This window comes from Mustela lutreola, chromosome 13 (assembly GCF_030435805.1).
Source record: "Mustela lutreola isolate mMusLut2 chromosome 13, mMusLut2.pri, whole genome shotgun sequence".
NCBI lineage: Eukaryota > Metazoa > Chordata > Mammalia > Carnivora > Mustelidae > Mustela > Mustela lutreola.
In genome coordinates this window covers 69,364,006-69,390,600 of record NC_081302.1, presented here as the reverse complement: position 1 = coordinate 69,390,600, position 26,595 = coordinate 69,364,006, and the positions used below count along the sequence as shown (strand labels likewise).

The window sequence follows — 26,595 nt, the reverse complement described above, 5'->3', positions numbered from 1 at the left end:
AAAAGAGAAAACTGATTTGACAGCCGTATACATGTTTCTGACAACATATACATGTCTGATACACATGAGTGCACAGCAACCCGATTTTTCTTCAACAGGATCATCAAATAATCTGTGTTAAGCACACATTTGGGTGAGATGGCTTACAAGGGTTCTCTATTACATTTGTTTTATAAATTGCTTCCTGAGCACCTCAGTGTCTAAGTGAAAAGAGCAGACCTCAGGGTATGAGGCAGCATGAACTCTTTTCTCCCTTCACTTCTTTTGGATGGTAAGCAGGTGGCTCAATCTGGTTCAGTGGTCAGTTAAGAAAAAAACCACAAAGTTCCCTAAGATTTGGGATCAAGATGCTCTCATATTCTTGTTTATGACCTATATGACATCCTAAAAATTACATTTATTCGATTTTCAGAAAACAAAACTGAATTGGGGTAGTTAGTGTCTGTTGATTAGATTTCATAGTACATTAAATAATTTGGAGAAGCAGGCAGGGACAGACCAGATGATACAGGAAGGCTGATTTAGGAAAGAAAACAAAAGCCACAAACCTCAAACAGAGATGAAAGTACAAGTATGTATGTAGTATAGTATAGAAAGTACAAGTTCTATGTAGTATAGAAAGACATCAAGGGGCTGTGATGAAGAACTTCAAGAGTTATTATGGCAGGTCCTGAAACTTATGGAACATAATGTAACTAGTAAAAGTATAAATAAAATACAATCAGTTTTATAGTCTGAGGTCATATTTCAGACCTGGGCTTGAGGCCCAAATTTTTATAGAAACGTGCTGTAAACTCAATATGTAACCAACTATAAATGATATTTCTTTACATTTCTGAAATGAGTACAAACTGATTAAACCCTTCATCACTTGCCTGAAGTAGTATCTTAACAGGTCATTCTGCCCCCGGTCCCAGAACCTTTTACCACAGCTTCTGCGTACCTCACAGCGTTGTGTCATAAAAATCACACTAGGGTACCCTCTGCTGAGTGTGCGGGCTTTCTCATTGCCCACGAGCTGGGAAGAGCAATGGAGATTGTGGTGTAGTCTAAGGGTGCCCATGGTAAAGAAAACTTACCAGAATGCCAGAGTTTTATCTTGATAGAACATCATTGTTTCCATTTTACTTTCCATCCTGTCTGTAGGAATTTCATGACAAAAAATTTTGTTGCTTACCAGAAATAAAACTGATGCTCAAGAGGGGTGCCGGGTGATATTCCGTGACACACCTCAGTACACTTTTTTTTTTTTAAAGTGAGAGATGTCAGTGTATAAACTGAAGTCAAAATACTGCAGCCTAAAGAGCTCCCCTAATCCCTCGAGCGTGAAGGACTCCTTTTTGTGAGGGAGCGTGGTCTTTCAGGATGGGGTATAACTGAGTCTAGGGTTCCCCAAGAGTGAAAATTAGACTACCACAGAAGAGAAACCAGTTATCCTATTTTATTTTTTCAGAACTTAACTAAATCTCATGTCAGGAGAGATGCTTGGTGGGTTCCACCATGAAGATAGTACCTGAGACGTCTGTGGGCCAAACTAGAAAGCTTTTCCAGTTCAGCCAAGAAGTCAGAAATGCCCACACATTGTAAGATTTCTTTGTGGCCTTCCCCATATCTGTTATCTCTGTCCATTTTTCTTAGTGATTTATTCAACAAACAAATGTGTATAGAACACCCGACGCCAGGCACTGTTTTAGGCACTATGTATTGAGCCGTAAATGCAACAGACAGAGTCCCGTTCTCTTAAAACTTTCACGTGACGGGGGAGGACAGAGAAAAAAAATAAAAAATATAAATAAAAATATGCAAAGAATTAAAATAGTGATACAATAGAAGAGACAGTAGAGGTTAGCTGTGGTGATTCCACACTGCTTGCCTGGAAAGGCACCTCACACGAGGGCATATAACAATGTTTAAATACAGTATTTTAGGAGAGTTTTATCACATATGCAGTTTTGACGGGAATGAGAAGGGAAAGCAGGAGGTGGTTTGTTATAAAAAAAGAAGAGGACTCTAGGCTCTCGTGGATTTCCTGGCAGGGAATTATGACCAGTTTAGAGCATTATCTTTTATCAGCTTGTCGTTAAGGATTTCAAAAGCTTAAATATAACATAGGTTACTGTAAAATAATTAGGAAGATTTTTTATAAAGTTGTAAGTAGTTATGTATATAAATAATTTTTCTTCCCACAGTCCCTGTGGTAAGGGCTGCACACTTAACTCAGGTGATCCCGCCCTTACTCAAAATAGCTTTGTACCTTTGGATCTGTCTTTTGGAATTTGCTTCCAAATTCCTGTTTACTAGCTACTAGGAAATAATTTTCGTTTCGTTTTATTCTCCTTTTACTTCTTGGCACCACTTTCCTGAGTTCCTCTGACTATCTCAGTTTCCCTTTTTTCTTGCTCCTGAGGGCCCCTGAGGACTGTCGTGGCCCCAGCTGGAGGGAGAACTGATTGAGTCTATCAGCCTGCATCCATCAGGAGAGGAAAACCGCATAGCAACTTAAACAGGGAAAGTGTAAAATGAATAATCATAAATTATACCAGGAGATTAGAGTACAGAGAATGGTTAGTAAGAAACAAAAAGAACTCTAAGGATTCTAAGAAGGGTATTGGAAAGGAGCAGCCTCTACCCTTAGAGCTGTCGCTGAACCTAAGGAAGCGGCCCCCCAGGCCTCCCTGGGGAAGGCGGGGCTGTAGCTCCCTGAAGGATGGAGAAGTCACTCCAGGGCTCTGCTCAGGTACTTGCTGGAGCTCTGCGCTCCAGAACTTTACAGAAATTACCTTCGAGGGAGTAGTTGAAACTGTTCTTGGGAGGGGTTCTCACCAGAGGCACTCTGCTACAAAACTGCCCGGGGCAGAGGGAAGTACAGGAAAAACCTTCAAGTGGCTGGATGCGGTTGGCCATCACGCGCTGCAGGGGCCAGGCCCTGGAGAAGCCTCAGGTTCTGCCGGAAGCTGCCGAGTGAGCTCGCCAGCACCAGCACTGAAAACCCCTTTGTCTGCCATGCAGTGTGTCTTCAGTGTCCTTTTTCTTTTTTTTTTTTTTTTTTTAATTTATTTCTTCAGTGTCCTTTTAGACAAAGCTTAACATCATGCCAGTTACCAAAGCAAAAACAAAGGGTACGGATTTATTTTCAGAGAACGAGCAATTAAGGGTGAACTTGAGGCTGGAAAACAATCCAGTGATAACCGGCAAAGTCGGTGAGACCAGCTTTGGGGTTACAGGGAGTGCTTAAGGAGTCAGACTAACTCCTGCGTGTTTGCTTGTGTTTGTGAACTACCTGCCTGCTAGAAGTAAAATAATGGAAAGGAATACAGACCAAATATACATCGCATCATTCCCAAAGAGGAGAAGAAGTAAACATGTGAGTGAAGGGTATGTGTGTGTGTGGTCTTTTGTCCCCATCCTCCTGGCACAATGGCTTTCCTAGAAAGGTGCCAACACAGCTTTTGTGAAAAGCTCTCTCCGTTTTTCTGAGATGGTACTGTTTGGGTTTTCAAAACTGTTCAAAACTATCATTGTACTGTTTGGGTTTTCAAAAGACCTTAATAGTTACATTTTTTAGCAAAGTAATGGTCATGTGGAAGATTGTTTTTGTTGTTTTGGGTGTTTTATTTATCTTAAAATTTTCCCTGCTTGACAAAAAAAAGTTATCAATCTTGTATCAGTACTCTTCTCATTAAAAAGAAAATTATACCGGGGGCGCCTGGGTGGCTCAGTGGGTTAAAGCCTCTGCCTTCAGCTCCGGTCATGATCTCAGGGTCCTGGGATTGAGCCCAGCACGGGCTCTCTGCTCAGCAGGGAGCCTGCTTCCTCCTTTCTCTGCCTGCCTCTCTGCCTACTTGTGATCTCTGTCTGTCAAATAAATAAATTAAAAAAAAAAAAAAATTATACCAGTCTGTGAAATTCAAGTCTGGAGAACATTGCATCAGATTAAGAATTTATTGATATAAATTGTGGCAAGTCACTATAACCCGTTTGTGAAATGTATAGTTTTACATTTAGAAGTCAAAGTAACAGTTGTTGTCATTTTATGCTCAACCATAAAGATCTATAAACTTATAAACAGGACTTAAATAATAACTAAGACCATGCACTTAAGGTTCATTGTCTCTGCTTAGACCAACCAATAATAGTAGTATTATCGCTGTTTTTCAGATGATGAAAATCAGATGGAGTTAAATAATTTTTCCAAGGTCCTATAACTGCTGCATAGCAGAGCCAAGATTTCAATAGGAGTCTGCCTGGCTCCAAAACATTTCAGGATTTAAATAGATGTCTGACTGCCTCCAAAACTTTCTAGCATCTAGGGAAAGACAAAAACTGAATTAAGGATTTAGAAAATGGAATTTTCAAAATATGCAAGACTAAAGGATCATATTTTTTTTCCTAGAGAAAAGAAATGTAAAAAGGGAATTCGTAACTTGTTTGCAAAGCTTGAGAAATACCATGCACGTAGAATTCAACCGGTTTTGATTTCACCGAAGCAAATGTAAATGTAGTAGATTATATATAGTAATGCAAGTAGAAATGTGTTTTGTATAGTGACTCTACATCGGTGTATCAGGAGGGAATGCATTTGTTGCATTTTTGACTGTAGTGCCTTTATCGAGTATGGACTTAACTATATCGTGTAACAGGAAGTGCAGATGTGGGGGTTGCTGAGCGTGTTTCACTAACTCAGTGTCCAGGCCAACCTCGCTGCAATTCCCTTGGCTTTCCTCTCATGGTTATTCAATCGCTGCTACAGTTTGTGCCATTATATCTCCACCCAAGAAAGAAGGGGAAAAGAGTGTACCAGCTACGAATAACTCATTTGATCATTCCCTAAGTGACTCTGGTTTTGTTCTCATTAGCCAGTTTTGGGTCAAATGTCCTCACCTCTAGTTTCAAGGCACTTTGAGAAAGCATGCCTTTGCCATGATTGGCTTAGACTGTGGATCAGATAGATTGGCCCCAGGACCAAATTCAGGCCACCCTTGTTGTTATAAATAAAGTTTCATAGGAACACAGCCATACCCATTCATTTATACATTGTCTGTGACTGCTTTCACTCTATAATGGCAAAGCTGAGTAGTTGTGGTAGGGACCATATGACTTTTAAAATCCAAAAATATTTGCTATTTGTCCATTTACCAAAAATACTTGCTACCCCTGCCACAGACCAGCCATGATCCATTGACTGGCATAGACCACATGGGTACTGGGGCTAACTGAGCTTCCATTAAGTGAGGATGAAGGAACAAAACAAATGTTGGAAAAGAACTAACAGCGTATGTCAGGTTACCTTGTCCACCTGATTATATACTAGATGAAAACAGAATATATTTTCTGTCTTAAGTCACAGGGTGACTTTGAACATACAATTTTTCTGCTCCTTCATTTCTTCATGAGGCAACTAAGAAAATTTAGAAAGGTAGAAATTTTGCAAATACTCTTATACAGAATCAAATGATTGACAGTGTTGTGACCTATCATGAATTCAGGAAGGTAATCCCTAATTTACTGACTTTTATAGAGTACTGTCTAAGATACTGTCAGACTAAGTCTTAGACACACATTTTACTGATTGACCCTTCCCTTTAAACGATTTATTTTAGGTTCTTGCGTACACTGAAGGACTTCATGGAAAATGGATGTTCAGCGAGATACGAGCTGTATTTTCAAGACGTTATCTTCTACAAAACACTGCTTTGGAAGTATTTATGGCAAACCGAAGTAAGGCCCCTTAAGTATTTGGAAATAAATGTGCTCATATTTGGATGTTATTTATTTACATGGTGTGTTACAGTCTTCATTTTTCCCTGCTGTATTTCTCTCTTTGATATGCCCTCATTAAAACAAAAATAAAAGTAAAAGTTAATTTGCTTAATTAAAAATGTTAATCCTAGATTTCTCATGGATAAAGTTATACAGAAAACTGATTTTCAATGAAGATTCATTACCTCTACAAATAAATCATGAGAGGCACTTGAAAATGATTTCTGAAATTGATGGTTAGCTCTCCTGTGGTTTTCTAAATCATGTTTTTTTCTTCTTACCGCAGCCTCGGTTATGTTTAATTTCCCTGACCAAGCAACAGTAAAAAAAGTTGTCTATAGTTTGCCTCGGGTTGGAGTAGGGACCAGCTATGGTTTGCCACAAGCCAGGTAATTATATCATATTACATGTTATCTGTGGTTCGTTAACATACTTTAATCTCAATATGACAAATATAAATAAGGTTATACCATTATAATTATTTTGAGAACCAAGAAATTTTTCTTGTAAGCCATTTGTACTGAAAGAAATTAGCTATTTTAAGAATGACAGAATAGTTGGTGTATAGGTTTCTTTAACACATATGTAAATGAGAAAGCAAAAAAGTTGATTGCATATCATAGCTAGCATATAATTAACACATTTTTGCTTAACATCTTACAAAAAATATGCCAAAAGCTTCATGGTATTTGTGATTAAATTTTCTTTAATCACATATAAGTTGTTTTTGTAAATGCTATGTATACATGCTTCTTTATGAAAATGAGAATTTATGGAGATTAATAGTCATGAATGATTATGTACTTTTAGCCATTTCCTAAATCTTTCATCCTATTATTTTAAAATATCATTTGAAATCTTATTTTATTGAAAGATACTGATCTAATAGATAACACAGTAATTATGTGTATCACTAAATTCAGTTAGTCAAGTAACTGAATACCTGTCTAAAAATGGCTTAAACAAAAGGATGTTTTGCTGTTTGAGTCTTATTTTATAAAAGGTTTGGAGTTAAGGAGTTGTCAGTCCTGGCTCAGAGGTTCAGTGATGTGAGGAGCCTCAGTTGACTTCATATTCACAAAATCACTGCTAGTGCTCCGGACACCACAGTTTCACCAAATGCATTAGGTGGGGAAAAAGCACAAAGGATTTCTCATTGAACTTCTGTGTTTTAGGAAAGAATATATTTGTCACATGCCTCCCACAGTCTTTATCTCAGGTCCCCTCAGCCTGAATGGGGTCACCTTCCTGTCCTTAAAACAATCACTGCCGAAGCAGAGTGAGTTGACTGACTTTGGCCAATCATCCCCTGGGTAAGACTCAGGGTAAACTATACCTCTGAACTCCTTGCCACCTCCTACTTGAACAAAATAGGTTTCCTGGTGGTAAGAAAGAGAGAACCCAGCTTCGGACAAACAAACAACAGTGTCTTCTTCGGCATGGCACACTGTGTCCATGGGAATTATTGCAGAGCCCAGCATGGAGGGAAAGAAAAACTAATCTTTGTCCATCTTCCCTTAAACAGGCTACAGACATTTAAAAGACACGGACTGTGTCTTACTTCTTTTTCATCCAAAGCACCTTGCACAGTGCCTAATTGCTGAGGTGCTTTCTAGGTGCTACTCAGCTGGAGTTACCTTCCATCTCAGTGCACCGGCTCTCGTATTAAGCTCACAGTGTAAGACCAGTTCACTGACGTGTATGTACACGCTAGGCTATTTACTAGCAGAATGACAAGATTAAATTAAGACATTAGTGGGTAATGAAGAAGTACTTCTGTAGAATACAGGTCAAAGGAAAAATGCATTTAATCTATCAAAAAAAAAAAAAAAAGAAAGAAAATGAGGTTAGTTTTGCCAGACTTGTTCTTACCGAATCGAAGCTAACTCATGTAATGACTGCTTCCTTTCCCAAGTGCTTTCAAACTGTTTGTTTAATTGTCAATGCAAGAATTTTTCCAGGAATTGACATTAAGAACTGACAAATAGATTTCATCCTTTTTTTTTTTTTTTAATGATCTTCTGCCTCCTGACATCTTTCTTAATGATCATGTTTCTTCAGAGATTACCAATAGGGGTTTCTCAATGATGTGTATAAGTTCCTTCCATGCTTTTGGACTTGTCTGGACCTGGGTGCATTTAAAACAACGGAAGCTCTTGTTTTCTCTCCCTTATCTATTATGAGTATAATTCCTTTGGTCTCCTTTGGCTGTTGGAAGATTATCCTTCTTGATTGAAAAACTGGAAACAAAATAGATGGTTAGTAGTTTGGGGTTTGCTGTGGCTTCAAACAACCATTCTATCTTAAACCCCTCTGGTCCTTTGTTCCCCTCTCCTCGACTCATTCTTAGTTTCCTAATGATACTCTCGAAGTTCAATTTTACGTATTTCCTATGATATATAGCCTTAGAAGCAGTAGATGGGGGAAGGAGAAACACTGAATCTAGGCTGAGTCCTGCCCCTTACTGTCTAGGTAACACTAACAGAGCCTGGTACTTAGGAGGAACTCAATTCATATTAGTGGAAAGGATGAACAACACTGGGCAAGAGGAATGACAGTTTCATCTGCTATAAAATGGAGACGGTATCCCTGAAAAGAGATGTTTTATGAATGTCTTGAGATCATAAAGTGAAGACATTTTATAAACTATTAACACATACACTCTGTACACGTATATGCAACATGTACACACAGATATAGATAAGTTGGGAGGTGGGTAGGAGGGTAGGTAAATAGATCTATGCACACATTCCCATAAACACGTGTGTGTGTGTGATATGTAAGTCCTGTTATAGTTAGAGAATTGTCAAAGAGAAGGGACGATGTCTGGATCCTACCAGTGGAAGCCTCCCAGCTGAGAGTATCATGGTAGAATCACCAAGAGCTTCATTGTCTGTTTTGTTTTCTTGACATTGGATTTTAGCAGTTTAAACAGAGTTTATCAGACTCTAGGGAGCTTACTCTAAACTAAATCTGTAAGATTTATAAATTAAAAAAAGTTTACCAAATTCAAAGGCCGGTATACTGCTTGAATAATTGACTTCGCTTATCATTTAAGCCACTTCTTGGGCAAGCCCTTCAAAGAGATCACATTACAGATCAGATTGTTGCTTTTTGTTCATTCTTTCTTTCCTTCCTTTCTCTCTTTCTTTCTTCATTTTTGGTTTATAAACAATAAAAACTAATTTCTTGACATTCTGGAGGCTAGAAAGTCTAAGATCAAGATGCCAGCAATTTTGGGGTCTGACTAGAACCTACTTTCTGGTTCACAGATGACCATTTTCTCCCCATGTCCTTATATGACAAAAGGGAGCTCTTTACCCTTAATTCTTAAAACAACCACATTCCTAAAACAATGTGATTCAGATCCCATTTTACAGAGAAGAAGACTTTAATTTAGATAAGTTACTTATCTTGCCCAAAATCATAGCTCATTCTCAATTTCTATCCTGTGTCATCTGTCACAGTTTCCCATGTTGGTCATAAGAACAACACCTTCACCCCTGCACAATGATGGAAAAATACTGGCAAAAATATGCCCATATTCTAGATTCCATGTTGATTATTAGCATTTGGTTAATGTATTTTTCTATTCAGATGGTACAATCAATTAACTTTGGATTTAATCAGATTCTTCACTTACTAAGGATACACCTGGTTGTATCCATAGGATTGCTGATTTTAAATGGTCACCTTTTGTTATGGTACATAATAGTTTTTATTCTCAGGAGGGCAATTTTGTCTTCACCTTATCCCCTGCTTCTAAAAGCATCCTACTATAGCCCCAATACATACCAGCCATCCTCATTCTACTATCTAAAGTTATTATGGGTTATTTGGGAAAGCCCTATTGATTTACTCTTTTCCATTTTTCTTCTTCATCTGGTTGAGTTATTTAATTTTTTATCATCACCTTTCTCTTCAGCCATATTTTCTTTCAGGGTGACAAGTAATTCAAGTCATGTAGTATCGAGAGCCCACTATATACTAAACATTGCTAAATGCTCAGCATATAACAATAAGTAAAACAAGGCTCCACTCTCAATGAGTTTATAGTGGGAAACACGGAGCAGTAAATAGGAAAATCTGATCCTTTCCCCTGACCTGCTTTTCTCAATTCATTTCCCATGGCCACATTCCTCCTCACCGTCACATACTCTAAGAATGACATAATAACTTTCCCCCATAATTTCCATTATTTATACTTGATAGGATTTGTTTGGTTTTTGATCTGGTGGTGTTTTTGATGGTCAGAATTATTTCCAGATCAACAATTTTCTTCTTTAATTGTTTGGGTTCAAAATGTCAACAAAAGAATTCAAAACTTTGTTATATGCATTGCTTTTAGCCACAGGTAAAAATTTTAGTCAGAATAGTGAGAATATGATTATAATAGTAATACTGTGCAAATTAGACTAGGGATACAATTATAATAGTAGCACAATGAAAATTGGACTAAGCATAGCTTATTAATTCCTTGATAATTCAGAGACTAGCTTTGCATGTTGCCATGACAACATCAGGATCAGGGCTAAAATTTGTAACATGAAATAGTTATGTGAGTGGAAGTATAGCTGGGAAGATTTTGAATATCGGTACCAGTATGGATCAAAATCTGGAAGCACTGTGAAAATCATTGCAAATTAACTGAGGACTGTACTGAACTTTAGACTTGAAGTATGAAACATACATACCATTTAGCATTGCACTGAAGTGAATCATTAAACTCATACAGTTCCTTTGGAGTCAGTAGGAGTCAAAATATATGTTGCTAAGAAAATTCTGCAAAAATGTCAATATTTTAAATATTAAGTTACACCTAATGATTCTGAAATTCTTAATTCAGATTTGAATTTGAGATAAAAAGTTTCTTTCCATCCCTCTTTTTCTTCAGCTAACACATATTTTAACTCCTACTATGTACAAGAGGGTACCTATTAGGATTCCATGTGAATAAAAAATTTGATACTAATACATGAGACAGAAATAGTCTTAAGTCTGCAGTTCACAAACGGAGCATGAAGGAAGCCTGGGATGTCACCGTGAATTCACAGGGTGCTGCAGGGCAATTCATCCTTTTCAAGGGAACACAGCAACATCTCTCAATGCACAGACTATTAGCTGGAGTTAGTTCTACATTTGAACATTAGATAGCACTGCACTCTTTCCCGTGACGTCTTAGCTTTGTGAACCAGTTTTGGGGAGTTGCTATGATAAGAAACAAGAGCTGTATGAAACTCCATGTGGAGCAGGGGTGAAGGTGGTGGGGCCTGATGTGACTCTGAGGCTTCAGAAGCTCTGCAGTATCCACCAGGGGCACACAGCCCTTTAGTAAGTATTTGTGGTTATTTAAGAATAAAGTAAAAATATTGTTTTTCTTTCAGTTTAGGAGTTTTCAAACAGCTACTGAGTTGTTAAGACATAAGTATTATTTAGATATAGCTAATTAATAAACAGAACTGTTGGGTGTTTCTCCTGGCCTCAGGATAACATGAAAAATTCCTGACACACTAAGGGTCTAATGAACTGAAAAAGTTTAGGAACCTTTGTCATAGGTAATGATCATTCTAGAAACTCAGTAGCTTTATCATACTTTTACAAATAGAGTTCACTTTCATTATTTCTTAGATAAACACAGTGAACCTTAAAACGTTCATCATTTACACAAACTGTCCCAATTTTATTCCCTTAAGCTATTCCCGTGTCCCTCCTTCTGAATTCATGTTTTCAAAGTTCCCAGCTTGTAGTTTGTATCATGAGAGGGCTATGTGTGGTGTGGGTAGAGGCTGTACACAGATGCACACTCTGTGTATGGGGGTTGGGGGGCGGTGGTTAGGAGTAGAAGTGGCCGCCATGATTATATGAAGTTTCAGTCAAATGCTTGTAAGATGGTACCTGACTACCTATACCTACTTAGCTTATTAGCATGGGAAAGATTTGCTGTACTGTTGAAAACCTGCTTAATTATCTTGAGTGTAGTTTTACCTTTTCATTCTTGTTGACTTATAAAAAACCCATTTGCAGCCATATTATACAAATAGATGTTTTCATAGTGGTTTATCCTGAGTCTCTAAATGTATCTTTTCTATAGTAGAATTTTTGAAGATTGCTAATATCTGCAATTAAGATGTATTTTAAATTTGCCTAAGGATAAACCATGAATTACTTTAAATGGATTGATATTAAACCAATGTATTAGTTAATATTGATTTTTAAAAGTCATTACTTAAAAGAGACTACGTTTGTTATGGTTTGCTTAATTGCTAGGAGGATATCACTGGCCACTCCTCGACAGCTTTATAAATCTTCCAACATGACTCAGCGCTGGCAAAGAAGGGAAATTTCCAACTTCGAATATTTGATGTTCCTTAACACTATAGCAGGTAAGACATCTCATTCTTTCATTTCATAATATGTTTGTGTTCATCAAAATCATCAGTAATATGACTTGATGTACTACATTTTTTTCCCTTGGAATTCAAATACGGCATTAGAATAAATATTGAAGCACTCATGTTAAATGTTATCAGAAACTTCACAGGCTGGTACTGAGGTTTTAGATGCATTTGTTGTTGAAGAGGCTTTTCCTTGCTCTCCTTTTGCCATTTCCTTTGCTGACAGCTTTGTCTGAAGGTTTATTAGAGTCAACAAACCATTGCCAGAAAGTGTCTGGAAATAATAATGGGAAAATGTAATTTCCCTACTTTGTCATTCTCAGCAATAGCAGCTAGACAGGAGAATAACAACAGGATTCTGCCTAGTACAGATGTCACCTGGATTATGGCATGATTGGGTTACAGGATCTTTTTTTCTTAAAATCTTCAAATAAAAATATAAAATCAGATTGGCTTTCTAAATGATGAGTAACTGCCATCAACCTCAGCAGTGCCATGCTTGTAAATTAGAAGAAGGCAGTGGCTTTGTTTTTCTGCTAAATCACAGGCTGTCAGTGGTTAAACATGTTTATGAGATTTAAGTACCTCTTTCTTTTTTCCTAAATTAAGCTCCAGAAGCCCTTCTTGTTGAATTACAAGAAGTTTACTTCTATAAATCAGGCTCTACAAAAACTTTTTGGAAGCAGATGAATTGAAGTAACTACATAAATACACATGCTTCCCTTTGGTTATTGTTCTATTATGAATAAAGGCTTAAAAGGATAAGTGTGTAATAGCACTCTTTAAATCGATCATATATGTGTGAATATGGATGCTTTAGGGATATGCATATTAAATATGGGAGATATAGATTTGTATTAGATAGGCAGGAGAACGCAATTTGTGAACAAAAAGGAATAAAAGAGTTGTTGGAAATGGTTTTGCACTTTAATCACTTAAAACATTGTAATGTTAATCCTTTGCTAATAGGAAACTAGAGGTACAACCAAAGGATTATTGCATAAATTTTAATTTTAGTATTTATTAGTATTTATTTAGTATTTATTTTATGCACATATATATATACACACGTATCTTTATGATATTCCCATCACATATTTGTATATATACGTGTATATATATCAGTGTGCATGATGTTTATATCTTGAAGAAACCTATTTACTCCCTCAAAGACACAGGAAATGGGTTATACTGTTTAATTAGCATTTCTTGAGTGAACTTAAATATCCGAAATGTAAAAAACTTCATTAGCATATTCAGCTAAGAGCGTAATGTAGCAGAAAGAAGCTTCAGCGCCAAAGAGAAAAAAGACAGAATCTCAGATGTGCCAACTTTGTCCTAGAGCACAGGTGGAATGTCAAGTTTTGACCCCATCTTAGACTTCAGTCTTTCCATACCATATTTAATATGTTCACCTCTGTCATAATAAGTGGTATGTTTGGTTTTCTATCACCTCATTTTATATTATTGTTTTTAAAATGTTTCCTTGTTTTTATATTTTGTTTTTCTTTAGCTTATACATTTTTGCCCACTTTGTTAGTGATTTAGAATGTAGACATCTTGTTATTTATTCTCCTAGAGACAGGTTTAAATTTTTTAAACCCTCTAAAGTATATTTCTCTTCTTTTTGAACTAAAAAACGAATCAACATTGAATTCTCAACTTTAACTCAATTTAGTCCTCATTCATTGCCTACCTCTGTCAATATGATTTACTACCCAGGATCCATGTTCTTATTAAACTCTTACTTTTTGGAGTCCATATATTTTGCATATTATGAAGGATTTCAAACCCTATTTAAATTTTCTTCTTGGTAGTGCAGTATATTACTTTCAGCTACATGGCACTTAACCTGATTTTTAGGATAATGTTCTCTTTCCAGTCTTCTGCAGTATTTTTCCATATTCGATATGTTAGGCTTTTGTGTTATCCTCGAGAAATATAGCAATGCTCATTGTCTATCATGTGTCATAGATGGTCATGTGCTTTTTTCCTTGGCTGTGCAAGCTGCTTGGAGCTGTCGTATGTAAAACTGGAAGACGAGGGTCAGACTCACTCATGGCTCAGTTTCCAGTGGAGCCGGCATTCATATTAAGCTATTCTGCTAGTCCAAAGTGGGATTCTCACCGTCTTTCTGGTTGGAATGTGGTCCAGTTCATTGTATTAAAGGACTCACCTGGTTTCTGTCCTTCCCCACTACATTTTACTGGTGTCTGATGTACTTTACGGTGTGGTACAGTACCAACTACAGCCACTGCCCGCCGCAAGCCTGTTGCTTTCTGGGAGTCAAGCTGGGAAAGATTGCAGTGTGGAGGGAGGTATAACATTGTGATCCTTTCTGAAAGCTACACCTGGGCAAGACAGACACTGTTGTTTCATCTTGTTTTTCTGGTTGAGACGGTCTTTGGGTCTCGGAGCTAGAGCATGCAGGTTATAGGGGTTTTTAAGTGCCATTTTACTCTCTTTTGAATCATTGGGGTCTGTTTTATTTGATGACACAAAGAATGTAGAGGCCACTGGCTTTTTTTTAAAAGACTTTTAATAGGCTTCTCCTTTACAGTGGTTGTAACTAAACATTAAAGCCTGTCTGTTGTAGACAGTGGATTAAAAAGAAGTATAAAATCGGGACTAGGAACGCAGAGCACTTACAACTGGATGGGTAAATGAAATATACATAAATAAGAGAGCATTTTAAGAGCTGATATTAAGTGCTGAATAAGAGCTGTAAATAATGGATGCTGTGAGAGCTAAGTAGAGTGGAGGAATTTTAAATATGTGTTTGTCTGGGCAGGGAAAAAAGAGCAGACCTTTACAAATTTCTGCCAGTCGGATATGTGATGTGTTCAGTGGACATGAGAATCGTATCTTGGCTGGAACAGAGAATAAGAACAGATAATATTGGAGCTATCAGGAAGAGCCAGATTGTAAAGAGCCTGATCTTGGAATCTTAGGAGTCAGTGTGATTTTGGAGTGGAAGGGGATGCAGGTGGAGTTTTAGGAAAATTAAGCCGGTAACTGGGTATGGCCTGAACCAGAAATGAGATAGCCTAAAGTTGGGGAGAGCTGTTGATAGGAGAGTTTGACAGGTCTCCAGATACGAAGTCAATTTATTCCGTTCTTTTTGTAAATAGTTACTGAACACACACTCGGGTGCTGACACTGCAGGGAAAACTAAAGTATGGTTTCTGCCTTTGGAGAGAGCAGTGTAGTCAGCAAAACACCCGTGCTCACCAGCAATCCCAGGAGAAGTGATCGTTATTAGAACGGGAGAATCTACAAAGCCATTTGGAGTCACAGTTCTAGACGGCGTTACTTATAAGTAAGAGATCAGGAAAAGCTTCTCATAGACAACGTTTAAATTGGAAAATGTAGTATGAGAAAGAATTCAGTGGAAAGTCAACAGAGAGCATTCCAAGAGAAAAGAAGACGTGGGGTGAAGAGCTGGGTTAGAGTAGTGGTAGCAGGTATGGCAAAAAGAGAATGAGAGAGAGAGGGAAAGAGAAGTGCATGACTCCGTATACGGTGTCATTATACAAAAAGTAGAAATCACAGTGCGGTGTTCTAGTTCATTGGTTTACAGGTGTGGCGCCCTGACCGGCAGTGTCAGTGTCACTTGTCCTCAGCCTCCTCCTCAACCCTACTGACTCAGAAACCCCGGGAGTGGGGCCCAGCTCTCTGTGCTTCAGCAAGCCTTCTAGATGGTTTTGATGCATATGCAGTTTGAGCACCATTGCCCTAGCCATTTAAGGCCTGATTATCAGAACAATATTTGCATATAAAGACATTTGGAACGTACAAGAGGGCACGCTGATATGTGCCATTAACTGTCCTAAAAGTTTACAGAATTGGGAGATGGGCTGAGCCAATCTACTCAAGGGGGAGCCTTGTAGAAATGCTGGGCTTTGAATTATCTCAAGGATTTTGTCTACGTTAATGATGATCCAGGCAACATGAACCTTGATACAGAAATAGAAGGACACTTGGAAAGAGTTATGAATGTAAATATCCTAAGGAACCCTCCGTGGATATATCCTGCCAGTTCTTCCCTGGCCGTCATTTTGAAATTTTAAGTAGGAGTACCATCTTGTATTGCGCACCAGCACCAAGGGTTTAGGTGATGGTTGTATAGAGAAGCTTCACTAAAGAGAAACTGAGCCCCAGGGTTGTACAGCAAAGGCCTCAGCAGGTCCCACAGGGATGCAGGAGCTAGGATATCTCTTCAGAGTCGTCTTGCCTTGAAACAAGAGGGCCAGGCCTTCATTACCTCCTCCACACTGCTGTCACTGGATGCAGGCTCCTGGGAAGGAGACAGACCCTGGTGAGGGGGCTTTCTTCTGACGACGGCAACTCCTGGGGAGAACTTAGCTGAGTATCACCAGCCACAAGACTGCAACATGGTCACCAACCCGGCATCCAGGATACTCCTGGTTCCCAGAATCACCTGGAGGGCTTGCTGCAGCTCGGATGGTTGGGCCCCATGCCCACAGGTTCTGACTCAGTAGTTGAGTCAGGGCTCAAGTAGTTGAGGGTAGGGCTCAAGAATTTGAATTTCTGAAAAATCCCCAGGTGATGCTGATGCCACTGTTCTAGGGTCCCCACTTTGAGGACCACTGCACTGTATCTATATTCTTTAGAAGACATACCTAAAGATAATCGTATTAATCTTCTATAGCACTCACACCTTCTATGGCACTGTATGTATCACAGGTCTGTATTCATTTATGGTGATGTGACCTTAGCATTTCCTTCCTTCCTCCCTTTCTTTCTTTTTTTCTTTTTTTTTAAGATTTTATTTATTTGACACAGAGAGAGAGAGACAGTGAGAGAAAGAACACAAGCAGGGAGAGTGGGAGAGGGAGAAGGCTCCCTGCTGAGCAGGAAGCCCGATGCAGGGCTTGATTCCAGGACCCTGGGATCATGACCTTAGCCGAAGGCAAATGCCTAACGACTGAGCCACCCAGGCGCCCCTTATATCGGTTTTTCATCTTTCTAATGAGATTACGATAATGCTACAGAGAAAAAAAAAGAAGTTTTGCCAAGTAAATATCCCTCAAATTGGACTGATTTAATATTTAGGCTTTGCAAGTGTTGTGCTTGATTGTGTGATCTATTATGTGAATTTACTAGAATTGCTAGATGAGAGATTCTTTACATTTCCTGGATTAAAGAGAAGGGTTACAGAATGGGAATCTGGAAAGAGGAAACAATCTTTCTTGGCTTCACATTTTTAAAAATACAGGCTAATGTCACTTAGTAAATCTACATTTTCTGTAAAAAAAAAAATTTGGTTCCTGTCTTACACTTTCAGACTTCCTTTTTCTCCAAAATATTATTTTAACATAAAATACATTTTAACATAAAATGTTAACATATATTTTAACATAAAATATATTAACATATATTTTAACATAAAATACAAAGTATATTTATGCCTCATTTCTTGCCTTCCATTATTTTGCTGTTCTTCTTTCTAGATGCTTTTAAAAATGAGACTCTGTATAAAGCATATAACAGCAGTGTCTTAGTATTGATGCATTATTAAATTTTCTTATACCCTCATCTGATATATGTATATTTACATAATTGCATATAAATAAACATTTTATTTTATATAGGTGAGTTTTGTAAAACTACTTTACATAGTAAAAGAAGTTTATCAAAAATTCAGAGAACATACTGTTTCTACAAGACACCTAAAAGCCCATACATATTTTCATGGCCTTTGATTTCTATGGCCTTCTTATAAATTTAATAAATACTCACTATAGAAAATTGGAAATATGGGGGTACCTGGGTGGCTCAGTGGGTTAAAGCCTCTGCCTTCAGCTCAGGTCATGATCCCAGGGTCCTGGGATTGAGCCCCGCATCGGGTTCTCTGTTCAGCAAGGAGCCTGCTTCCTCCTCTCTCTCTCTGTCTGCCTCTCTGCCTACTTGTGATCTCTGTCAAATAAATAAATAAAATCTTTAAAAAAAAAAAAAAAGAAAAAAGAATTGGAAATATGGGATAGAGTAATTAAAAGATTAACTTACTCATAAGCCTAGCAGTGTATACATCCCATTTAACAGTGTTGGTGGTTTTTCTCCTTTTTCTGTGTCCTATCTCATTGGGAACTTGCTACACTTAGAGGTTCAGATTCTTCTTTTTCAATTTCATTAAATATTCTTGGAAGACATGATTTTTAAAACTGCATGAAAGTCTAGCTCAGGACTCTGGAATAATCTATGTAACTATTCTTGAAACCCATGCCTTTTTTTATTTTCAAAGAACTTAAGTTTTGGAAGATTTATGTAGAATAATTTTTTTTCTTTTCTTTTTTCTTCTTCTTCTTCTTATTTTACACATAGAAGAAGTTTAATGATGCTTAGAGTTCAAATAAAAATGTGGCTTCAACCTCTAATTCCTGGCGTGGACCCAATTTTTGTTCATTGTGTGCTGAAAAATACAACCTATGCCTCATTTTATACCTTATTAGATACTGCCATGAACAAGACGTTAAAATCTGGCATTCTTGCATTTATGAAAATAGCAGAGTGATTGCTAACATAGCTTTGTATAAATGATTCTGTTAGGTCTGAGAATTAAGGTTTTCGAGTTGTGTTTCATATGATCAGCTAATGAATTCAGCACAACTTCCCCAACCCCAACCTTTTTCTCCTGTTTAGCATTTTCCACTTTTTTACTCTGTGATGTACAAGCCCTCCCTGGTTAATTATGTATATATTTAGCTACTGCATGTGTTGGGCTTATTATTGTCATCTAATTAGATGTAACTTGAACTGCTTGCTTCTAGAAAAATCATTAAAAATTCTTTCCTAATGACCTAGAGATGACAAAATGTCTGTAAAGTGTGAAGAAGCAGACAAGCACAGGAACATCGCTCTTAAAGAGTGTTAATCCAGATGCTGCAATCATCTAATTAAACAATATTTTGCTGTCATTAACATTTTCACCAAGGAATTGCAGTTATAATTTCTTTGTCAGCTGTCTCTAGATCACTTTACCTTCAAAACTAAAGTGCCATATAAAAACATTAAATTGGATGGTTTAATTAAAAAGTTTTTTTTTAAATGAAGAAACAGATCCAATGTTTCTGAGATCTCATTTACTGTGCTTCACTTTTATTGTTTGAGTAGATTAGTGTCATAGGCTTGCAATATTTAATATTCATCTTCTAAGATAAAACCTTATAAGCATAGTTAGGTTAAAGAAAAAAAATCGCCACTTACCACTGCTGGAAAAGGATAGAACCCTACCAATTATAGCACAAGGTTATTTACTAAACTTCAAATTATCCTTTAAAAAAAAAAACCATAAAACAAAACAAAAAAAAAAACAAAGAACAGAACAGTTCATAAATAGGTACCTCCAAGTAACAGGTATTACTTTGGAAATACTTCACTTCTTTTCCTAATTTAGTAAACAGTCGTTTTTTTGTTCATTTCACAAAGATATTCAGTAAAATAATTAAGTAACAACGCTAATTCCTGAATTAAAAATCCGAAGTGCCATTTATTCTTTTTCATTCCATGTGATTTTTAAATACATTGTGCATTTTTAATTTAAATAAAAAATTTATATCGACTATCCATGGAGTAAAGGTTTTATGTGAAAATTTTTATTTAAAGAAGTTTGGCTATATGTAAGCACACTGATTGATAAAATTTCTTCTGTTTATTAGAATTTGAATGTTACTATCAACTTTAGTAATTTAAATATTGCTAAATTTTTGTTAGAATTTATTTTGAAGGAAACTTCCATAGATTAGTAAAAGTGAATTGCAAAAAACCTAGGACGGAAAAATTGCCATAAGCTGTAACTGATGTCATCAATCAATTTTGTGTGTGTATGTTTTAAAGATGATGGTTTCTTTCTTTGCCTGTTTTACAGAAATACCATTATCTTGTTTCCTATATTAGAAAGTCACTTCTTTTAAGAAGCTGGTGTCTTCAATACGGTCTTTATTTTTATGCTGTTTGTAGTTATATGATACATTTAAGTACTAAGACAGTATAAGTGGGCTTTTTATTTATTTTATTTTGATAGGTTTTTTCCCTTAGTATATATGGAATTAAACCTTATCAGAAAATTTTAAAAAACTATGGTATCTCATTTCCAACTATTTTATTCCTATAAGTAATATAAATATATGTTACAGAAATAATAACAACATTATTCTATAAAAATACACTTACCTACCGGAAGACCTATTTTTCATTGAAACCTGCAGATTTTTTTTTAAGACTTTATTTATTTATTTGACAGACAGAGATCACAAATAGGCAGAGAGGCAGGCGAGAGAGAGAAGGGAAGCAGGCTCCCTGCTGAACAGAGAGCCTGACTGTGGGGCTTGATCCCAGGACCCTGGGATCATGACCTGAGCCAAAGGCAGAGGCTTTAACCCACTGAGCCACCCAGGTGCCCCAAAACCTACAGATTTTTAAGTAGAATGGTAACCCAGAAAATGACAGGGCCCTAAAAATGCCATGGGCCCAGTTTGAATCCCAGAAATAGCTCTGCCTAGCCAATCTGGACTCTCTATATCCATACACATATAGAAAAAAAAAATGCCGAGAGTCATCAAGCATCCTAGGCTGACATATATGTAGCTGTCAATAATACATTCCAAATTTTAGAATGTTATACTTTGTACTCTACAGTGATACTGCTTTACCAGAACATTCTCATGCACGAGACCTTAATAAAGATTCCGAACTTGTGTGTTTTCTTATCAGGCTGAATCTTCATAGTGGACTTATAAAACAGGTGCATTCATTGGCTGAGCTGTCTAGCTGCAGAGTCTCCTTCTAGCTTATCATGCAGATTCACAGTGTCACTCTCTCTCATATATACTGTTCTCGCCCTACATAGCCCTCATCCACCAAAGACACCAGCCTGCAATTTTCCTTTTTTTCACTTGGCTATTTGTTCACCTAAAATTTGGTTCATCTTATCCCATTTTTATCACCTCTGTATCCATTCCTTCAACAAACATTTATTGGCAGATGGTATGTTTGAGATTAAAAATGAAACAAAACTCTAGACTCTACATTCACGCATTCACAGAGTGATGCAGAAGCAGACAAGTAAACAGTGATGTGTATTAGCAGCAACCCCTGTGTCGTGTCTGCATGAGCCCTGTACTGGGGGAACAAAGGGGACCCTAACCTGCCTCTCACCTCAGTCCAGGAAGTGCAAAGTAGAAGGAACATCTTGCTTTCTATCTGTTACCTCCATCAATTTACACATTTAAAGCAATATATTACTTTGTTATAAAATGTGGATAAAATGTTAATGTATCATTAACAGATAAAATATTCACCCGCTACAATGTTTATGAAATGAATGAATGAATTTGATCTGATGCTTGTAGTAGCCGATTTAGTTCTCCCTTGGATCAGGGTTGGTTTTTTTCCTATTATACAACCACGTTAACCAATTGCTACAAAAAGTAGGTATCATTTAATGACAATTCTTGATGCCAAATGAGATCATGTATGCATATCTATATTACTCTTAGGCTCTGTGTGTTGTGGGCACCACAGCATTCATTCTAGGTGAAATCTGTATCATTAAATACTGGGGAAATCGCCCTTTTGTATGAATTCAAATGGGAATTTAGAAAGTTACCCATGATCAGATTATAACATATTTTTGCAAAAACAAAACAAAACAAAAACAAACAAAAAACAAAAAACTTGTGCAACAAAAGTTTCCTTTGGCCCCGTTTCTTTAAGAGTGATTTTCTTAATTTCATCCCTATGTATTCCAGTACCAGTTTATGGGAGTGAGCCAGTGCCGTGTGCTTCCTAAACTTTCTACCTTCCCACTGTGCTTCCATAACCTACCTGAGCCTCTTAAGTCATTCTATCAGAAAATAAACAACAAACCCAACCTAAGGTGCAGCAACTCTCCACTGAAGTGAAACAACATAACACAAAAAGAAAATGTGTGAACCAACCTAAAAGAGTGAAAAGACAATACGCGAGACATCTGCCTCTGAACTTCTTCATATTGGCTTCAGATGACTTGTTAACTTGTACATTCTCAAGTTATTCTTATTTTTGTAATTCTTGGTATAAGCTCATATAATATTCTTTACACTGGCAATGTAACTTCTAGATATATAATCATTGTAGTAGAATACCATCACATAACCTGAAGATGTACAGATCGGCAGGATCCCTCATCCGTGATCACTTTCGGGGGTCTTCACCAATGAAGCTCTGTTTTTCAGATGCCGGTAATGTCTTCATCAGAATCCACAGAAAAGAGAATGGAGGTCCCCAGGTGGCAGGTTGCAATGGGTCAGGACCAGGAGTGGGACATACAACTTCTGCTCAGGTTCTATCAATTAGAACGGAATACCATGCCTATAGCTGCTTGTAAGGAAGGCTGAGAAATGTGGTCCAGACCAAGAAGAGAAACGAATTACAATAAACGGCTCTCAGTCTCTACCACAAGTCTATATTCTAGAAAGTAGTTCTAGTTACTTGTGTCTTAACTATTATTGAGTGAATTCAATTGAAATACATTGTTATTAGATTGCTTTTGATTAAACCAAATTTATTAGTTCAATAAATAATTATTCTCTTCTGAAATCCAATGGTTTCCTTATATAAGAACAAGAACAATTCATAAGCACTTAGTGCATATACAGATTTTCATTTCTCTTTTTTATTACTAGGACGGACATATAATGACCTGAACCAATATCCCGTGTTTCCATGGGTATTAACAAACTATGAATCAGAAGAATTGGACTTGACTCTTCCAGGAAACTTCAGGGATTTATCAAAGGTAACTTTTAAATATATTGAAGTCAATTTTCTTCATAAAACTTTATTCTCAAAGTATTTCTACCAGGTATGTATATGTATCCAATATAGCCAATTAATCTTTATAAGAAAGAAAACCTGGGTCTTCTCATTTTGTGGTCAACATCTAAATCTCATCAATTCTTAGCATAGGTATTAAGCTACAAGAAGATAAATGAGTACTAGTATAGGGAAAATACAATACGTATTTAAGAAAAAGCAGATGTAAGGGGAGGTTGCTCAGATATCCTTCGTTGTAAGGGTCAAGGTAAAAAACCTGAAATTAGAACAAGGTGTGGTTGCAAATTATTTCTGTGATATATTTCTTAAGTGATAAGACATGTAATCTTGACCATAACACACACACACACACTACATAGGGGAACATCCTAGTGAAAAGAAAGTAGGACACAATAATTCATCACAGATCTGTTAAGATACAAGAGAGAAGATTTGGCCCTAAAATTGGCAAAATAAAAATTACATAATGGGGGATAAGAATAAAAAGCAAATTTGCTATTAGTTTACTTCATTTGTCCAGAGGAGACTTAAGTGGAGTACTTAATTATTGAAAGTGCAGTAAAGGATTAGGAAATGAGCCCCCCAAAAACTTCTCTGTAGCCTAAGCTGATGTCAGAGCCAGACCATTAAGTTTAATATGTATACTTCAGCCATTTTAAGCCTCAGCCCCCATTCACTGAATTTTATTCTTTTTAAATTTTATTTTTTCAGTGTTCCAAGATTCATTGTTTATGCACCACACCCAGTGCTCCATGCAGTACGTGCCCTCCTTAGTACCCACCACCAGGTTCACCCATACTCCACCCCCCTCCCTTCCAAAACCTCCAGTTTGTTTCTCAGAGTCCACAGTCTCTCGTGGTTCGTCTCCCCCTCCAATTTCTCCCAACTCACTTCATTCTCTTTTCTGTCATACTTGGTGGACATACTTGGTGGCCATACAAGGCCATACAAGGCGTATGGGTGAATGTTTGGGTTGGGCGGGGGGAGGGCTGAGAGCATAACCATTGCAGCTGGTTTAGAAATGATTCCGCACATGGTTTTTCACTCAGCACACCTTCTCTTGCCTGCTCTCTTGCCTTTGAGAACTAGACCTACCTAAGCTGACGTTTTGTATTCCACTGCTTACTAGCTATGTGACCTGAAGTCACTTTTCCCTAGCCTGCGTTTCCACATTTGTAACAGGAGAACAGCACTACTATCCTAAGCCACACAGTTGCAAAAATCAAATGACATGTGCATCAAGAATGTGACATGGTTCTTGGCGCATTGAAGCACTTCGTGATTATTAGCTATTAGTATTACACATGGAATATTTCTCAGCCCGTTTTGAAGCCCGTGTACTAATATTTGCATATCCTGATCTATCATTCACTCTTTCGTTCTGTTATTTTATGTGACTTCCTTATCTAATCTCCGTTGCTAGCTCACTGCTAATTTTATTTATGATATTACAGGTACAAAAGGGCCATAAGAGGTCGGTTAGTCTACACCTTACTGAGAGTCCCATATCTGGGAGAAAACAAAGTACGAGCAACTGAACTCCAATATGGTTTTCAAATATAGTAATTTTTCCAGTTCAAATAAACTGAACAAAAATCTTGTGTCATTTACCATGGACAAGTAATTAATTATTCAGGCCCAGGTAGATAGATGGAAGCACTGTAACTCATGGGGTCTGCCCTCTGGAGCAAATCCAGTTATAAAGTATCTGAATCATAAAACCAGTCTCTGCAAAGTAAAATAATAAGGTCCAATATTTTATAGAGAGATCTACATAAGAGGCAGTAAGTAGTGGTTAGGAATGAGAACGCTCGAGCTGGATGGACTGGGTTCAAGTCTTAATTGTGCCACATACTGGCTTCAGGGTCTTAGACAAGGTTAATTGTCTCTTTGCCTCAGTTTCTTCACCTGTAAAATAGGGACAATAATAATAGGCTTGTTGTGAGGATTTGATGAGTTAATAAGAACTAAACAAAAAAAGTGTAAAGAACTTGGGATAGTGCTTAGCCTATCAATACTAGTGAACACCGACACTGTATGTTTAAAAATGATGTAAATCATTGATAGAGGTCATATATTTTGAATTCTCTTTCAAATATTGATGACAAATACATACTGTTATATTCATATTAGGATCTTAATGTTTGAAGATAGATATTTTTGAAATGACTTGCCAAAGTTACGGTATAATCTTTGGTTATAAAACAAAACCAAACTAACTCATCAGTGTGAGGATAAAAACTGTCAGACTAGTTTTTTTGTTTTTTGGTTTTTTTTTTTTAAAGATTTTGTTTATTTATTTGACAGAGAGAGATCACAAGTAGGCAGAGAGGCAGGCAGAGAGAGAGAGAGGAGGAAGCAGGCTCCCTGATGAGCGCAGAGCCCGATGCCGGGCTAGATCCCAGGACCCTGAGGTCATGACCTGAGCCAAAGGCAGAGGCTTTAACCCACTGAACCACCCAGGCGCCCCTGTCAGAATAGTTCTTTAACACAGTCTTGTCCATGTATGTTTTATTTAGCATTATTCAAATGACAGTTATACACTAGTCACTATAAAATATATATACAGTACAATTTTTTAGATTCTCAAGTAGCATGATACATGGTATTAAAACCTCAAGAGCTGACTACCACTATGGCTATGTTAGATTTTTTTTTTTTTAATTACTTTAAAAACAGGGAAGGAAGGCCTTTTTCTTTGAAATGAACTAGAATATTGTGGTGATAGGAAATTCTCAACTAAGTTTCCTTTACTTCCTCTGTTTATTTATTTATTTTTAGTCAATAAATGTTTATCACATACTTCCTATATGTCAAGCACTGTACTAGCTGAAAGGATCTACAGGAGTTGATAAAACAGACTTAGTCACAGCCCTTTTTGGGAAGAGTCCAGTCCAGAGTTGAGATGAAAACTCAGGTAGTTACCAGAAATCTGAGGCCAGCATATCGACAGTGTAGTGGAGATGGTACCAAATTGGAGTTCATACTTAACTACTCGAAGACACGGGACTCCAGTGTTCTTGCAACACTGTCCCAACCAAAGAAAGTACAGCCTTCGTTATGATTAATATAGATAAGAGAAAGCATACAGTAAAGTATTTACTAGTAATTATGGATTTTTAGTTTATCATACAGAAAATTTTGGTATATCATATAGAAAAGATGACATAAACTAAAGGAGGAAATCACCCTTTCTAAAGTAACTAGAATATGTAAACATTCTTCAGGTTTTTAATGCTGAACCATTTAATCTGTGTTCCTTTTGGCAGAATATTTCCATTTGTAACTCACGTGTGCTCTCCTGAGTTTATATAATGTTAAGTAGAAGAGGTAAATAGACAAGGCAGAGTGAATACTTACCATGGAGTCCTTCATGTTGTGAACATTTGAACCCATGAGCTCTTAAAAGATAGATAGCTTTTTTTTTTTCAGTTCTGCTATGTTCCATGCTTTAGTAATTTGTTCTTTATATTCTGTCAGACTAACATGATAGGAAAATGTTAGCAAATTAAAGCCTCCTGATGTGTTAATAAATTACTCTTGCTTTGTTCCCATGCTTCATTGAATTTCTTAATAGGAACTTCTTACAAATGGGCTAGAAACT

General features: G+C 37.1%; 1 protein-coding gene across 12 annotated transcripts in view; it reads left to right on the top strand.

Annotated features, from left to right (window-relative positions):
• Positions 1 to 26,595, top strand: part of NBEA (neurobeachin) — a 685,682-nt gene that overhangs the window by 568,620 nt on the left and 90,467 nt on the right. For all 12 annotated transcript variants that reach the window (XM_059144025.1, XM_059144024.1, XM_059144021.1 and 9 more), the window contains 4 exons: positions 5,601 to 5,718; positions 6,047 to 6,149; positions 12,028 to 12,143; positions 22,841 to 22,953. In XM_059144025.1, the coding sequence (XP_059000008.1) occupies positions 5,601 to 5,718; positions 6,047 to 6,149; positions 12,028 to 12,143; positions 22,841 to 22,953 (450 nt within the window). The remainder of the gene's footprint in view (positions 1 to 5,600; positions 5,719 to 6,046; positions 6,150 to 12,027; positions 12,144 to 22,840; positions 22,954 to 26,595) is intronic.